Source organism: Oreochromis niloticus, linkage group LG8, assembly GCF_001858045.2.
Source record: "Oreochromis niloticus isolate F11D_XX linkage group LG8, O_niloticus_UMD_NMBU, whole genome shotgun sequence".
NCBI lineage: Eukaryota > Metazoa > Chordata > Actinopteri > Cichliformes > Cichlidae > Oreochromis > Oreochromis niloticus.
In genome coordinates this window covers 4,068,071-4,084,871 of record NC_031973.2, presented here as the reverse complement: position 1 = coordinate 4,084,871, position 16,801 = coordinate 4,068,071, and the positions used below count along the sequence as shown (strand labels likewise).

General features: G+C 40.6%; 1 protein-coding gene across 1 annotated transcript; it reads left to right on the top strand.

Annotated features, from left to right (window-relative positions):
* The first annotated feature begins 4,442 nt into the window (after positions 1-4,442).
* On the top strand, positions 4,443-15,619 carry LOC102081151 (uncharacterized). Its single transcript, XM_005453690.3, has 5 exons — positions 4,443-4,610; positions 4,838-4,912; positions 9,454-9,558; positions 9,711-9,864; positions 15,151-15,619. The coding sequence occupies exons 1-5, from the start codon at positions 4,574-4,576 to the stop codon at positions 15,383-15,385; spliced, it is 606 nt and encodes a 201-aa protein (XP_005453747.1). The 5' UTR covers positions 4,443-4,573; the 3' UTR covers positions 15,386-15,619.
* The last annotated feature ends 1,182 nt before the right edge of the window (positions 15,620-16,801 follow it).

Genomic DNA, 16,801 nt, shown 5'->3' with positions numbered 1-16,801 from the left:
CTTATACACCTGAATAGCAACCTCACTTTTCCTCTTGCTGTCATGCTGTGTACCTCAAAACTAGGTTTCTGAAGTACAAAAGCACTGCTTTAGAAACCTGATTGTAACCAGGATGCAGATGTCCATTTAAAACCCTTCGACTGTCCCTTGATGTCTGTCAACAAGCAGCAAACCCCCGAATGCCAGTTTAGTTTCCTGTCTCCGACAAGCCAGCTGAAAAAAAACTGACATCCTGCACATTTAATACCACAAAACACAGGAAGTTGTTGTTTTCATACCTCTGTGTGTATCTGTAGTGGGTAAAAGCTTGTCTGTGTGAAATGTAAACTTACTTTCAGGCCGCCTATTTTTCCCAACATCTGGTTAAGTCATCATGACAATATGAGCAATTCAGGTCAATTCAACTCAGTTTTACTTACATTGCACCAAATCACAACAACAGTTGCCTCAAGACATTTTGTATTGTAAAGTGAAGGTAAACCCTACAACAATACAGAGAAAACAGCAACGTGTCATGTTAGTAAATAGGACCAGACAGACACACCGTTTATGGGTTTCCTGCCTAACATTCATGCTGCACATACTTCCTGATTCCTGAAGGACGAAATGCCTTAAGAGTGTTTTTTACTAGTTATACATGAAGGATCATGAAGGATCAGGAAATTGGGCATGCTCATTCACTTGCACTGGGAAAGTCCCAGCAGCAGGCCTATCATATGTCTATAGGACAGAGTGCATCCAATTACTTAGTGCAAAACCACAATAATATGAATATACAGTCTGCCACCTGACAACAGAAAAAAAACACATAATCATAATATTGTTCATTTTGATTATTTAGCATGACTACTAACTTGGAGTTGTGGGGCGATCGTGGCTCAAGAGTTGGGAGTTCGCCTTGTAATCGGAAGGTTGCCGGTTCGAGCCCCCGGCTTGCATGGTAAATGGTAAATGGCCTGTATTTATATAGCGCCTTAATAGTCCCTAAGGACACCAAAGCGCTTTACATATCCAGTCATCCACCCATTCACACACTGGTGATGGCAAGCTACATTGTAGCCACAGCCACCCTGGGGCGCACTGACAGAGGCGAGGCTGCCAGACACTGCCGCCACCGGGTGAAGTGTCTTGCCCAAGGACACAACGACCGAGACTGTCCAAGCACAGTCTCGGTCGTTGTGTCCTTGGGCAAGACACTTCACCCGTTGCCTACTGGTGGTGGTCAGAGGGCCCGGTGGCGCCAGTGTCCGGCAGCCTCGCCTCTGTCAGTGCGCCCCAGGGTGGCTGTGGCTACAACGTAGCTTGCCATCACCAGTGTGTGAATGGGTGGATGACTGGTTGTGTAAAGCGCTTTGGGGTCCTTAGGGACTAGAAAAGCGCTATACAAATACAGGCCATTTTACCATTTAAAGATGTGCAGGAAGACACACTGACACACAATGGCACTCCAGCTCAAACGTCATTACTGAAATGAGTTGTTTATTTCTGGGGTGTTCCCCAGGGCTCCATCCTTGGCTCCTTGTTGTTTTCCTCTCACATGTTCACCCATAAGTAAAGCATTCATTATCATTAAAAACATCAGAAATAAGTCTATTCTTTTCCAGTCATAACAAATCCAAAAAGACCAAACCATCGGCATCGGCACTGTTTCAGACTCCCTGCCCTCATTACTGATTTTACTGATTAAAAGGCGGTGAAAAAAGTGACCACACATGGGAGTGAAGGATACTACTGAGTGACATTTGGACTCGTTCATTAGATATCTGGAAGTGAAGCATTTAAAGATCCACTAGAAAAGCAATGCAATGACAAGGAAGTCCCTATGTGTGTGGTCAAGATTAATGGCACTATTGGTCACTTAGTGCATCAGAAGCAATGTCATTTTATTTTTGCCATTACAGAGTTTTTGTCCATTTGCAATCTTCTCCAGCACCTTTGGTGTCACTGCTCACAAAATCCATCTCACACGGACAACTAGTGGTCGCTGATGGATTGGAGGATATCTGCAGTGGCAAGAAGATGTTGTATAAACATTGGTCTCAAGAAAAAAAAAATGCTTAGAGGTTCTCCACACAGAGCGATCGAGAACCATCAGCATCAACCAGCATCTTGGTTGCTGATAACCAAAAGACCAAGTGACCTTCATGGTTTGAAAACTGAAGCCAGTATGGAGGTGCCTTAAATATGAATTCTTTTTAATGACCAGCAGGTGGCAAAATTATGTTATATTATTGTAGGGTCTTTACTTTACAATTAAGAAGTGCCTTGAGCCAACTGTTGTTGTGCTTTGTTGCTATATAATTCAATTGAACTGAAAAAAGTTCAAAGACTTCCAACATTGTAGAAGACTATATGAAAAAGTCAATTTGTTCTGACCTCTGTAATCACTTTTCAAACATGTTTATGGACTCAGTCACTCATCTCAGGTCATACTGAATAAATTATGTTGTACATTTGGACGCTTTCAGAGTCAGAGAGTTGGATTATCTATGATGTGTTTAATCAGTATCAACGAGTGTGAACTAAGGTATTTTAGAAGAAAAGTGACTGAAAATTTTTACGTTTCTTGAAGACGTTTCACCTCTCATCAAGCTTCTTCAGTACTAAGACCAAATGGTATAAAGTCCCAGGTAAATAAAACCTGGTTACTCAATGTGAGTAACATATTCTGAATCCTTTGAATTACTTAATATATTGTCATGATTGTTGCAACTACATGAATGTACTATTGCTGTGTGATTTACTGCTTTCAGTTCTGAAAGACTGCTTTCAGAATTGCACATGATTATTTGCAGCTAGCTGGTGGTTAATGCTATCCATCAAGTCTAACAGTCTGTGGTCTATGAACTAACCTCAGCTAACGCCAGCTAAGCTGTTAGCTTGGGGGCGAGTAGCCTTCAGTAATAGTAATAAATCGCACAGCAGTAGAACATCAAAGATACTGAAGTGGCACATAACCCAGGTAGCTACCACAACTAAAAGAAGGTAGTTGCAGTAGGCTAACATTGTTTTTTAAAAAAGAACTTACTTTCAGATGTTTCTTTAGGTTGGAGGTGGAGTCTTTTGACACTGAGAGCAGTTTGGGTCCTTTGGCTAGTGCCTTCTTTTCAGGTTCAGTGAGATTCCTGTCTGATAAATTGATCACCCACTTTTCCTGACTGTCTTTGGTTGTGGTGTCTTCCTGTTCTTGTCTTTATGGTCTAGGTATCAACTCTGAATTATAAATCATAAATAAATGAAGTTGTCTTTCTTTTCTTTTTTGTCTTGGACGAGCTGAGCCTTGTCCACAAACTCAGAAACTTCTTCAAAAGTAGCAGAGGTTAGAAGTGTTTTGAGTTCCTGCAGAGTCTGATTGATCGTATTCCACAGCGCATTTATATTGAGATGCACGTGTCTTATCCTTTCACTTCAAAGCCGGTTTTGTGCTCTCTGCAGAATCAGCTTCCCTCTATGTTCCCTGACCGTGGATCCATTGCGCAAACTCTTGGAAACAAGTCTGCTTTGTCTGCGTCTTAGGTTAAAGGGAAGGTGGTTTCCATATTCTGCTAGTTTTCTTGATTCCCTTTCATATCACAGCAGTTCAAGAATGTTCCTCCCAAAGTGCAAGGAAATATGTATGTGTAGGTTCTCATTCATCCAGGTCATAGTAATCTAAGGAGCTTGGAAAAGAAAGCAATTGGACTTCTTTAAATTCCTGGGAATCTCTGCCATTTGGTCTTAAAACTAAAGACACTCCTCAAATGAGGGTTGAAACCATTTCAAAAAACTTAAGGAAGTTCAGTCAATTTTCTTCCCCAGCTCCTTAGTTCATGCTCATTGATGTTTACTGAACACATCATAGAAAATCCAACTCTCTGACTCAAATTATCTATAACAGTTGTGTTGACTGGCTCGAGCAGAATTAGTCCAGAGTTCTTAGCATTTTTTCTGGTGTGCCGTCTTTTAGAAGCTAAACAAAGATTACTTTCCAAACTTCTGACATATTGTTAATACAAAATTATCACCCAAGTTAATATTATTTTAGCAGCAGCCACCACAAGTTTGCCCTGTTCATCACATTGCAGCTACTGTGGCTTCCACCCACAATTTGAAAACCACTGAACTAAGCATGTTGATCAGTGAATTTCGCTTCATAAGCTAATCTGCCCTTCCCTGTCTACTCATTTCTCAACATTCAGTGTCTAAAATTAGCTACTAATATATGCGGGTGTTTTACTCTGACACTCATAAGGCTGAAATGGTTGCAGTTAAAGCTTTTTCTGACTGTGTAACAATTGGAATAACTTGTGATTTATTTTCTTCGCTAACCTCTTTCTCTAACTTTGGTAGCTTCGTCTTTGATCTGATCATGTTAAGTCATTGTCAGATCAGCATCTTTATCTGCTCGTTTTCCAACACTAGGCATGTTTAACAAGGATCTCTCAGTGACACCATGGCACAAATGCACTCAGACACATCTACAGCAAGCTGAGATAAGGAGGGCTGGGTTTCCTTCTTCCTCTGAGCTCCAGGAGGGAAATTATAGCCTCTAAAGACACGTTGGGTCACAGAACTGCCTCAACTGCTGTCCACAATGATCCTCTACCTGCTGTTCCCTGCTTTTGTCCTCGGTATGCGTTTGCCTTCACTTGAGGGTTTTTCTTTAGATTTTGTGGACATTTCCTGCTTTTTGGATTTGCGTTAATATTTCCATGAATTGTTTTCCCTGTGTGGAAAGGAAAGGAAAGGAAAGGAAAGAGCAGAGGCAAATGAAAGTCAGAGTGAGAGCATGCCTTTTAAAATTGGCCCGACTGGCATACCTGATCGTAAGGAACATCTTTGAATTTGTTGTTTGCAGGTACTGTGACATCACAATCAGCCAACAGCACAGCGGGAAAGCTCGATGAAGTTGGGAGGAACCAAACATTCAACAGTAAGTTCATTTCTTACTTTAAATAGTACAAAAGTGTCAAACATGGACCTGGAGCCCAGAAATAATAATAATAATAACAATAAATTTTATTTATGAGCGCCTTTCAAGTCACCCAAGGACACTTTACAATAGGAAGACACATAGTAAAACAATGGCAAAATAAGAATAATAAAACAAAAGCACAAGATAAAATTAACAAACAGTGGATTCACAGTGAATATGCAGATTTGAACAGATGAGTTTTGAGTTGGGATTTAAACTGGGGGAGAGAACCAATGTTTCTTATTTCTGGGGGTAGGCAGTTCCACAGCCTGGGAGCAGAGCAGCTGAAAGCTCTGCTTCCCATGGTGGTGAGGCGGAAGGAAGGTACAGCAAGCTGGATAGAAGAGGAAGATCGAAGTGAACGGCCAGAACAGGTAGTGGTTAACAGGTCAGAAAGGTAAGGAGGAGCGAGCTTATGAAGGGCCTTGAAGGTGAGCAGAAGAAGTCTGAATATTAGGCGAGGGGTGTGTCAGAGATGCCGAGAGAGGAAAGTCTGCTTAGAAGTACAGAGTGAGAAATAGCGTCGAAGGCTGAGCTCAGATTTAAAGGGACGAGAATGGTGAGAAGACCAGAGTCAGCTCCGATTAGAAGATCATTAGTGACTTTAAGTAAAGCAGTTTCTGTACTGTGACATGAGCGAAAACCAGATTGAAATCTCTCGTAGATGTTATTATCAACCAGGTGTAAATGAAGTTGAGCTGCAACCACTTTTTCGAGTATTTTAGAAATGAAGGGTAAATTGGAAATCGGACGGAGGTTGTTAAAGTTGTTGGGATCTAAAGAAGGTTTTTTCAGTATAGGAGTGACTAGAGCAGTCTTGAATAAGGAGGGAACGATACCGGTGGTGAGAGAAGAGTGAATGATAGCAGAGATGAGTGGGAGTAAAGAAGAGAGGCAGGATTTTACAAGCCCCGTGGGCATGGGGTCAAGATGACATGTGGCAGGCTTTGATTTACATATGAACTCGGAAATATCAGATAAATCAGGAAGATGAAAAGTGGAAAACGGCTCAAAAAGGAGAAAAGGTTCTGGAGAGGGGGTAGACACAACATTTGATCTGCACAGCAAAATCTCCAGAGTTAAATTAACACTACAGAGTGTCTATATGTGTCCACACTGTTGAGTGTTAAATGAACACTTTTGACAGTGTTGTATTTTTAAAAGTAACCTAGTCAGTTTTCAAGATTTACAATGAATAAAACTGAGCAGTGCTGATTTTCTGAACACTGGAAAATAACTCAAATATTAGAAATATTCCAGTGTTAGAAAATCAGCACTGCTCTGTGTTAGTCATTGTAAATGTTGAAAACTGACTAGGTTACTTTTAAAAATACAACACTGTCAAAAGTGTTCATTTAACACTCAACAGTGTGGACACATATAGACACTCTGTAGTGTTAATTTAACTCTGGAGATTTTGCTGTGTGAGTTGCTGGTGGATGTTATTGATTTTCGTAGTCCAGAACATCATCAAGGAGTTGCAGGTTTCAGAGGAATAGAAGTGTGGTGGTAAAGCGTTGGGGGGTTGAATTAGTTTGTTAAAAACTGAAAACAGAGTCCTTGCATTACCCTCATAAGAGTCGATAATACCAGAGTAGAAGCTTTGTTTGGCCTTGCTGATGGAGTCTTTATACTGAAGTACGTGGTATTTATAGATTTCAGAATCAACAGTTAAACCAGATTTCTTATATTTACGCTCTAGCTGCCGAGCTTTGGCCTTCAAAGCTCGGAGGTCAGAGGTAAACCAGGGAGCAGAGCGAGCGAAGGAAACAGTGTGGGTTTTTACAGGAGCCAGAGAATCAAGGACAGTGCGTAGACAATTATTATAATATAACAACAAATCATCAGGAGTGGAATAGAAGTCCCGAATCTGAACATTGTCCAAACTGGTAGTGAGAATGTCCATATCAATGTTCTTGATGTTGCAGAACGAGATGAGACGGGTTGGCTTGGTAGAAGAGCAGCAGAGAGTGAGGTTAAATGAAAGGAGGAGGTGGTCAGTTATGGGGATTTCAGTAGCAGAAAGAAAGAAATAGACCATGAAAGGATCCATTTTGTTCCGGTGAATGGCTTACTTTTATTTTTCCATAAGAAAAATGCAACTGCTGCCTATAAATTGTAACATAAATCTGATGACAGTAAACTGTAAATGCTGAAACCTCTGAGGGGTTTTTGTAAGCGGATTGCTCATAAAATGAAGCAACATAATTAAACAAGTAAGAAAACGTGCTGTCTGGCAAATTCATTACCTTATCAGTATTTTTACAACGTTTTTGGTGTTTGTAAACACTGATGATGTGTTTTGAGGACAGAGCTCACCTGATTGCAGAAACTGGCTGATCTCCAGTAGTGTATCTGAAAACAGCATCTATACAAACTAAATGCACACAAATGTTTTCATTCATACATTTTTGTATTTTATGCTCATTTCCAAGACGTCACATCTCACATCCAGGATATTTAATACAGATATTTACTGATTTATTTCTGTGTAACAGACCAACATACTGTATAAGACATGGGCTGTGATTAACACGTCTTATTGGAAAACTGCAGAATATATTCATAATTATTTAAATGCCACTAGGATTAAAAAAGCTGTCCAACACAGCAGATGTAATGACTGGATCCTGTGTTGGACAGGTTTGGGTGCTTCAGTGATCACAAAAAGTATGTTGTACTAGCTAGCCTAAGAGCAATTCAATACACCCCTATGATGTCTATAAAAATCAAGAGACCAGTTCACCCTGCCCAGAACAGGGTTACAAAGCTCCAGACCTGGGGCCAGACCTCGTGTACGGGCTCAAACCAAACACTTGGTGGCCTTAGACCATTGGACGAAGCCAACCCAGCATAACAGAGAGACATGGGCCCACCATGCAGGAGGGGGCGATCGAGGTTTGGTGCATGTACCTTGCATTGTCTAAATAATTGCAGAACACTTTGTGTTAATGGACTCACAAAATGAATTATTAAATCTTAGTTATTCTTTAGACCAAAAAGAGTACACTCTGGATTAAGCAGCCATTTGTTGTATTCTGAGACTGACAGCAGCAGTTTTCTTCTTCAGCAGAGGCGTAATTGCATCTGCCAGCCTCTGCTTCCATCCTTTCCAAACTCCATTTTACTTTAGCTTGTTGTTTGTAGAGTTCTGTTCAAATAAACAACTATTAGAGTGTCTTGATGCATGCTCAATCTGTTCATCTGGACGTAGCGTTTTCAGTGGGAGAAACGTTTCGTCACTCAACCAAGTGACTTCTTTAGTTACTGACAGGAGTGCATTGATACGCTGAATTTGATACATGACATGCAACTGTCTTCGTAATGGACAGAATAAACAAGTGATTAAGTCAGCTAAGAATAAGAATAAGAATAACTTTATTTATCCCGAGGGAAATTCTTTTGTCATGTACATGCTCAAAGCAGCAGGAGAGACAGAGGAACAGGTGAATAAGATATACAATATATACAACAAGAATAGTAGTATACAGTAATATACAGTAGTAGGATAGTGCAAGACATAGTATCAAATAACTCTAATGAAGTAATATAAATGACTGTATCCTGGAGAATAAATAACTTAACTATCAGTGCAGGCGATTCTAGAAAGTGACATAGTATTGTGCAATAGAATAAAGGGAGTAGCAGCGTATGATGGGGAGATGAAACAAATATTCAATAAGGTACAGTTGGGTAATATTGCGCGGTCTGAAAGGGAACAGAATAACATTGGTAATAGTCTCAGGAAAATCACCTACAGAGTGAGGAAGAGTTATACAGTCTTATTGCCACGGGCACAAAGGATTTACTGTGGCGGTCAGTTCTGCATTTCGGGGCAATGAGTCTTTTGCTGCGTTTGCTCCGATGGTCCATCATGGAGGCGTGCATGGGGTCACAGGGGTTGTCCATGATAGAAAGAAGCTTTTTTAGCATTCTCCTCTCAGACACCTCCTCCAGGTTCTCAAGTCTGACACCCAGGACAGAACCAGCCTTTTTATTCAGTTTGTTCAGCCTGTTGGCATCAGCTGTCTTCACCCCACTTCCCCAGCACACAGCTGCAAAGAACACGACGCTCTCCACCACCGAGTGATAGAACATGGTCAGCATTTTCCTACCAACATTGAAGGACCTGAGCCGCCTCAGTAGGAAAAGCCGACTCTGCTCTTTTTTGAAGATAGCATTGGTGTTCTTGGTCCAGCTAGGAAGCAGGAAATTGTCTGCTTGAGACACAGATCAAGGCAAACATCTATAAGTTGTTTTGCAACAGAAGGAATCACCCCCTTCTGAACATAAGGAAGAATGCGGATTTAAAGGAATTTTATATTGTCTTCACTTTTCAAATCTAGAAGCAAAGTCCACCAATTATATATCTGCTTCTAAACAGGAATTCAAAGCATAAATCAAATTTAAATGCAAAAAGTTTTCCACTTTGGATAAACAACCATTATGAATTCAAGGTGCAATAATACTTAGAGTAAAAGAAAATGTTTTGTCTGCAGGTACACTGAAACCAAAGAACGTGACATCCACATTTTATGAAGAGAACAAGGAGGTCGAGGATAAACTGCAAAGTAACCAAGTGTCTGTTATCACAGAAGATAAAGGTAAGTTCATGATTATCAGTGCCTCTTATTTACATGCTGTGCATATAGTGCAGATGAAACATGAAAAAATTGTCTGAGCGTCAGCTTCTGTTTTATACACGTGTGTCCCTTTTAGTTCATATGTGTCAGAAAAATCTTTGATTACTTTGCAGAGAGTTTCCAGGATGAGGAAAATAAAATTACTGGGAAAAACTGTGATCGGGAGTCACTACAATACTACAGTTCCAACTACTGTGGTCAAATTTTTCACCAGGAAATGTTGACTATCGGCAGAGATAACTGGTGTGTCCAGGAACATTTCATCAGGTAACTGAATAAATATATCCACAAACCTCCATGTTTAACACGCTGAATTATCCTTGTTACGCTTTTAATAACACAATATTCTGAAAGACAAAACAGCATGATTAGAATTCTTGCTGAGAAATATGTAATCATCTTTCCTGTACTTATTTGCATCAATTTTCAGTATTAAAGAAACATGACGTGACCTTTTAAACTTTATTCTTCAGAAAATTATCAGAAAGCACAAAGATTTAGGGTAATAGTGCTGTTTTACTAAAGTCTATGTCATAGACATGAAACTGGTGAAGTTTTGCTCCTGAAACTGTAAAATATTCCATAATACTGGTCTATGGAGTGTTGAGTAACAGGCTAATAAAATACTAGAATTTCTCTCACAAAAGTTATAAATGTTTTGGACAGCCTGCCCCACGTGTCCAAATATTCGATTTAAAAAAGTCAATTCAATTAAAAAAAATCTTCAATAGGCGCCAACAGCACAAACTTGGGGATCGACTCACTTTTGGTGCCAGCCCCATGTGGCCACTCGAGGAACTGCAGTGGGATGCCGCCACAGATGGGCTCTACAGGGCCCCATTTATTATTTATGGAATGTAATTATGGGAATAAGAAAAGACATCAATACCCAGTAAATTTAATTTAAAAAAAAAAATGTCCATACTTACATACAGAGCTTTAAATGGACAAGTAAATTGTAATGGGCTGGTTGTTTTATAGTGCTTTGCTACTCTGAGCACACAACTTGCCTCTTTTACCCAAGCACCTTTCTCTATGCTCTCTCTATCTAAGGTCATGTCCACACTAATACGATTTCGTTTGAAAATGCATCTTTTTTTCGCCGTTTTGGCCTTCTGTCCACACTCAACGGCGTTTTTGGTCAAGGAAAACAGAGATTTTTTAAGACGCTCTCCAAAGTGGGTAAATTTAAAAACGCAGTTTTCGAGTCGCAGTGTGGACCACGAAAACGGAGCCTTTCGAAAACGATGAAGCTTTTTAGTTTTATGATGCAGTGATGTGACCAATTCAACTAAGATGGTGAACAGCATTGTACAGCAGTTGTTTTGTTTGCTTTCAATTATGACAGCCCTATTAAAGATTAATATCGGTTTTTACATGCTCCAGATAGCTTTTCTTCAATTTCTTCAATTCTCGCTTTTGCAACTCTGTACTCTTGTGTTACTCGCAGCAACAACTTCACCTCATTGTCAGTCCATTTAAAAAACTCGGTGCTTTTCCTCGACATTTTGCCGCAATGTTTCTCTTTGAAACGAGAGCCGGAAAGTAAAAATATATATATATATATATATGTATACATATTTTTAAGCTCATATATATATATATTAAAAAAAAAAAAACACCCAGCACGCCCCTGCGGGCGGTTTTATCCTTTCAAGCTCGGGTCCTCTACCAGAGGCCTGGGAGCTTGAGGGTCCTGCGCAGTATCTTAGCTGTTCCCAGGACTGTGCTCTTCTGGACAGAGATCTCCGATGTTGTTCCCGGGATCTGCTGGAGCCACTCGCCTAGCTTGGGAGTCACCGCACCTAGTGCTCCGATTACCACGGGGACCACCGTTACCTTCACCCTCCACATCCTCTCGAGCTCTTCTCTGAGCCCTTGGTATTTCTCCAGCTTCTCGTGTTCCTTCTTCCTGATATTGCTGTCATTGGGAACCGCTACATCGATCACTACAGCCGTCTTCTTCTGTTTGCCTACCACCACTATGTCCGGTTGGTTAGCCACCACCATTTTGTCCGTCTGTATCTGGAAGTCCCACAGGATCTTAGCTCGGTCATTCTCCATCACCCTTGGGGGCGTCTCCCATTTTGACCTCGGAACTTCCGGGCCATATTCGGCACAGATGTTCCTGTACACTATGCCGGCCACTTGGTTATGGCGTTCCATGTATGCCCTGCCTGCTAGCATCTTGCACCCTGCTGTTATGTGCTGGATTGTCTTAGGGGCATCTTTACACAGCCTGCACCTGGGGTCTTGCCTGGTGTGATCCAGCCTCTATGGATCTTGTACTCAGAGCTTGCTCTTGTGCTGCCATGATTAGTGCCTCTGTGCTGTCTTTCAGTCCAGCTTTGTCCAGCCACTGGTAGGATTTCTGGATATCAGCCACCTCCTCTATCTGCCGGTGGTACATACCGTGCAGGGGCCTGTCCTTCCATGATGGTTCCTCGCCTTCCTCCTCTTTCTTGGTTTCTGCTGCCTGAGGTATTGACTGAGCACGCTGTCAGTTGGGGCCATCTTCCCAATGTATTCTTGGATGTTCGTTGTCTCATCCTGGACTGTGGTGCTGACACTCACCAGTCCCCGGCCCCCTTCCTTCCGCTTAGCGTACAGCCTCAGGGTGCTGGACTTGGGGTGAAACCCTCCATGCATGGTCAGGAGCTTTCTTGTCTTTATGTCAGTGGCTTCTATCTCCTCCTTTGGCCAGCCTATTACCCCAGCAGGGTACCTGATCACGGGCAGGGCGTAGGTGTTGATGGCCCGGGTCTTGTTCTTACCGTTCAGCTGACTCCTCAGGACTTGCCTGACCCTCTGCAGGTACTTGGTGGTTGCAGCTTTCCAAGCTGCCTCTTCATGGTTCCCATTCGCCTGCGGGATCCCCAGGTACTTGTAACTGTCCTGTATGTCTGCAATGTTGCCTTCTGGTAGCTCGATCCCCTCAGCCTGGTGCTGTCCAATTCTTCATACTAGAGATGTCTGCCACTGGACCCTGTTCAGGGAGGTCGCTATGGTCTGCCCTCAGATCCACTAGCCACTGAGCATTGCCGTTATGGGTTGCGTCCTTCTCCCATATGCTCTTCCAGTATTGCTCCATCTCCAGCCTTGGTGGTGCTGTTCTCTTATCGTTCCCTTGCCACTGAGAGTACACCTTTGCTGGTTCTGTGGAGAACAGCTGTTTATTCTCCTGCCTTCTATCTCTGCCACCTCTATGTATGTATGTATATATATATATATATATATATATATATATATATATATATATATATATATATACACACACACACACATACATACATACATACATACATACATAAGCTTTTTTAAAGAGCAAAAGCAAAGGTTCAACATGTGTAACATTACATATATTTGATGTATTTATTTATTTGATGAAGCGGAGGTTGTGCTTTATAATGATTCTGCTTTTTTTTTAAAAAGTACACATTTACTGTATATTACTCAAGTAAAAGTAGTTTTTGGTAGCAAATACTAAAGCAGCATTTTTAATGGGTTAATTCTAGCAGACTGACACATGATATATATGATACTTTATGACTATAAATACTGTTAATATTGTAGCTTCTTGAAGTGAATTTATTTATTTACAGCACAGGTTAAATCTTAGAGGTTGTTTGATTGTTATGGAAAAAATTTTTTTGGCTTTTTATATCCAATCTTGGAATTTTCAGATCATCTGAAGGTTTACTAAAATGAAAGCGTGTGTTTTAGAGAATGACTGAAATGTGACTTTTGTCACCGTCATCTGGGTGCAAATTTTGATCTTAAAAGTCGCTGGCTACTACAGTTTTTAAATATATGTACTGGACTGGATGTAGGATATGGAAATACTTAAGTATGGTGTAACATTTGAGTACATGTACAAATGACTTAGACTGTGCGTGTTTGCTTTGGTTCTTTACTGTAAAACAGTGATCTTATCATCTAAATTACAAAGTAAATAGGAAAGAAGTCAAAAAGCCCATTAAGTCGATAACAAGTCACAAAGGGAAATATCCATCATCCAAACAGGCTTAAGGAGAACGAGTGCCTCTCCAGCTGAAGGGTTAATATGAGCAGTGGTCTCTTCCTTCAGCCCACTCTGTCCTCTGCTTAATTTCAAACAGGAAGCAGTTTAACCACAACAGTTTTTCTCACAGGTTTATGTGCTGCTCAGTGTCAGTGTCAGTGCCTCTAAACAGTTTAATCTTATAATCTTAAAATCAATGTTTTTATAATTTCTAATGAAATATGCCGCCACCACACGCAAAAGCGTATCAAATTAAAACTTATCGGTGTATATTTGTGATAAAAACTAAGAGATTAAATGTTTTGGGAGGTTTTTGGATGATGAAAAAAAATCATCAGCTTTAAAGGAACTAAACTAAAAGAAAAATTTAACTTTAGGGAACCACCAGAACTAGACAAACACACAGCATAGAGGGAGATCGCAACAAGGGACAGAAGGAAACTAAGGACGTATGAAATCAGGGAGATGGAACAAACCAGGGAACACAGATGAACTAAATCGACCCACACCCAGACTGAGGCTGCCAAAGTAAACCAGGAAATAACAGAACAAAGATAAAAAACCCAAATGCTGAAACAGAGATTAGACACAAACAAACAGAAAGAGAAACAAGCACAGAGATTAAACTGGCTGCATACAGGGAACCCTAAGGAGAACACTGGGAGATGAGACCAGGACAAACTGGGCACGAAAGTGGACTGACTAAATAAAACAGGAAACCAAGAACTAGAAATATATATATAAAACTCAGGTAGTAGGAAAACTAAACTCTAGACTAACTAATACAGAGCTTGAAGAGAAATTGTTTCATAACTTCAAGAGAATGAATCATGAGCCCATAACACAAATCCAAACACTGGGCTCAAACCCCGGGATCCTAAAAAGCTAACTAATAAATCCTGAAGTTAGGGAAAACGTAAAAACACAGGAAACTTCAGAACCGACTGCGGGTGTCACGTCATTAGTGATGAAAAATTAGAAAAGTACTATTCAATATACTATGTGTACACCATATGTTAGTACTAAGCAGAAATCTCACACCCTTTGAGGTCTGCTATGGTGTATGGTTATAAATCTGGGGAGGTGCACTTCAGGTTAAAGCATGGATTGAACCCAGCACCATTAATTAAGGATTGCCATTAATAAGTGGAGAATAAGGCAGGATATGCTTTACCTGGTGACCTTTGCCCTTGAGGTAAACACTTAGCTCAAGGCTTGACAAGACGTTACTAACTAATCAGTGTAAGGGTGGCTACACCCATATTTTATGTGCCTTATGGCTGTTTTGTTTTTGTTTTTATGTCTGATTCTTTCGAGGTTTCTACTTTTTTTACCTACTTTTGCTGCATTCAAGTCAAATTGTGGCTGCAGGATCAATAAGACACTTTCAAACATTGCAAGTTTCATACTGTACCTGATGAAAAAAAAAGAAAAAAAATACAATAAAGTACATCAACACATTTGAGCAAATTTTCTTCATTATCAGAGAAGTTGTTTCACCTCCATCATTAACTTTTCTCCATCTGTTGCAGAGCTTACAATGATCTAACGATATGCGTGGAATCTGTGGCTAAACTGACCAGCTGTTTCTTCCCAAACCCTAATATTCAAGACTTCTTTATCGACATCCATTTGAAATACTTCCAGAACTGCACCAATGAGAATGATCCGATGACTGAAGATGCCCCTCAGGAGGTGGTGATTGGCCTCACTCTCCTTTCTGTGAGCTTCATCCCCATCATGGTTTATCTGGTCGCTCGGAGTTAGATGCGCACTTGTTGTTACTCCAGAGGCTGATGTGTGTATGTTTTTTAACAAGATATAAGTCATACATTCAAATGTGGTTAAAAATGTGCTTTGTTAAATCATCATGCGTTTTTACAACTATTGTAACACTTTCACTTTTGCGTGGTAGACATCAGCTGCCATGCATAAGCGCTTGAAAGAGGGTTTGGCTTAGATGCTATAAAAATGATGTTGAATAAAAACTCCGGCACTGACTTTGCTATTTTGTTTCATTTTTATCTAACTGACAAATATGCATCATATTTAATTGCATAGTTTGACTGTGTAATCTATATAGAGGAAAAATATATATGCAATTAAACTATATTATCTTAAATAACAGCTTTTTGAGTCTATATATTATATATGAGTCTGTGTTTTTTTCTTACTGTGTAATTGGAAGAATGCCAGATTTTTTTCCCCCCAAAAAAATGTCACCCTATGAATGCCCTTCAATAATAAACAAAAAATCGTATTTATTTGATACTCGTGTAGTTCTGCAAGAGCTTCTATAACTATAATCCGCAAAGAGTTTTGTCATTTATCACAGACCAAAGGTTTATTTATGGACACTTTTTAAAAGGCCTCCATGTCCGCCACTAACCACTCCACAAGGCACCTGACCGTATCGTTCCACCAAATTATGCTGGTCAACATATGTCACCCACTGCACCATCACAAGGTGGTGATTCATTGAGGCCTCCTCAGGAACTGGCAGGACCCACAAACCACACTCAACAACGTGTTTTAAGTTGAACTTTATTGTGGCAAAGTGTTTTTTAAGAAACTGGGAGCAGGCAGGCTGTGTGGATTACAGATGTTTAGGAAGTTCAGGTGGTGATGTGGAGTGGAGTCGTTCCTGTTACGTTCCCCTGAGGGGTCTAGGCGGTGAGGGGGAAGTAACAAAAAGTGTCCGGGTCAGAAAAAGGAGTCAAGGAGGCAAAAGGGTTAAATTAAATAGTTTTATTAAAGTAGCTCAACTAAAAGAGACGGACAAGCCGCTATCACCATTTAAGGAAACGAACAAAACTCAAGCTTTGGTCAATAAAGTAAAAACGTAAGTCAAAAAGAGAGAGCAGCTCACTAGCAGCAAAAACACAGCTCACTAGCTGTAACCATTCACATGGCACTCTGGCCCAGAGCTCACCTGTCCCTGGGCTTAAATCCCTTTAATTACTGATGTGAGTCAGCTGTGTAAAAGAGAAAAGGTGGCACCTCAGGCAGAAGAGATTGAAGGACACGCCCACACAGGCACCTTCAGGAGGAGGCCCTGCTAGGGCCGTAACAGTTCCCAAACTGCAGGTAAGTCTATGTTTGATCTTTGATTGTGAAGTCTTCAGACAGGTTGCTAACTGGGGCGGCCTAAAGCCTCCTTTTCCATTTGAACCTACTTGGATC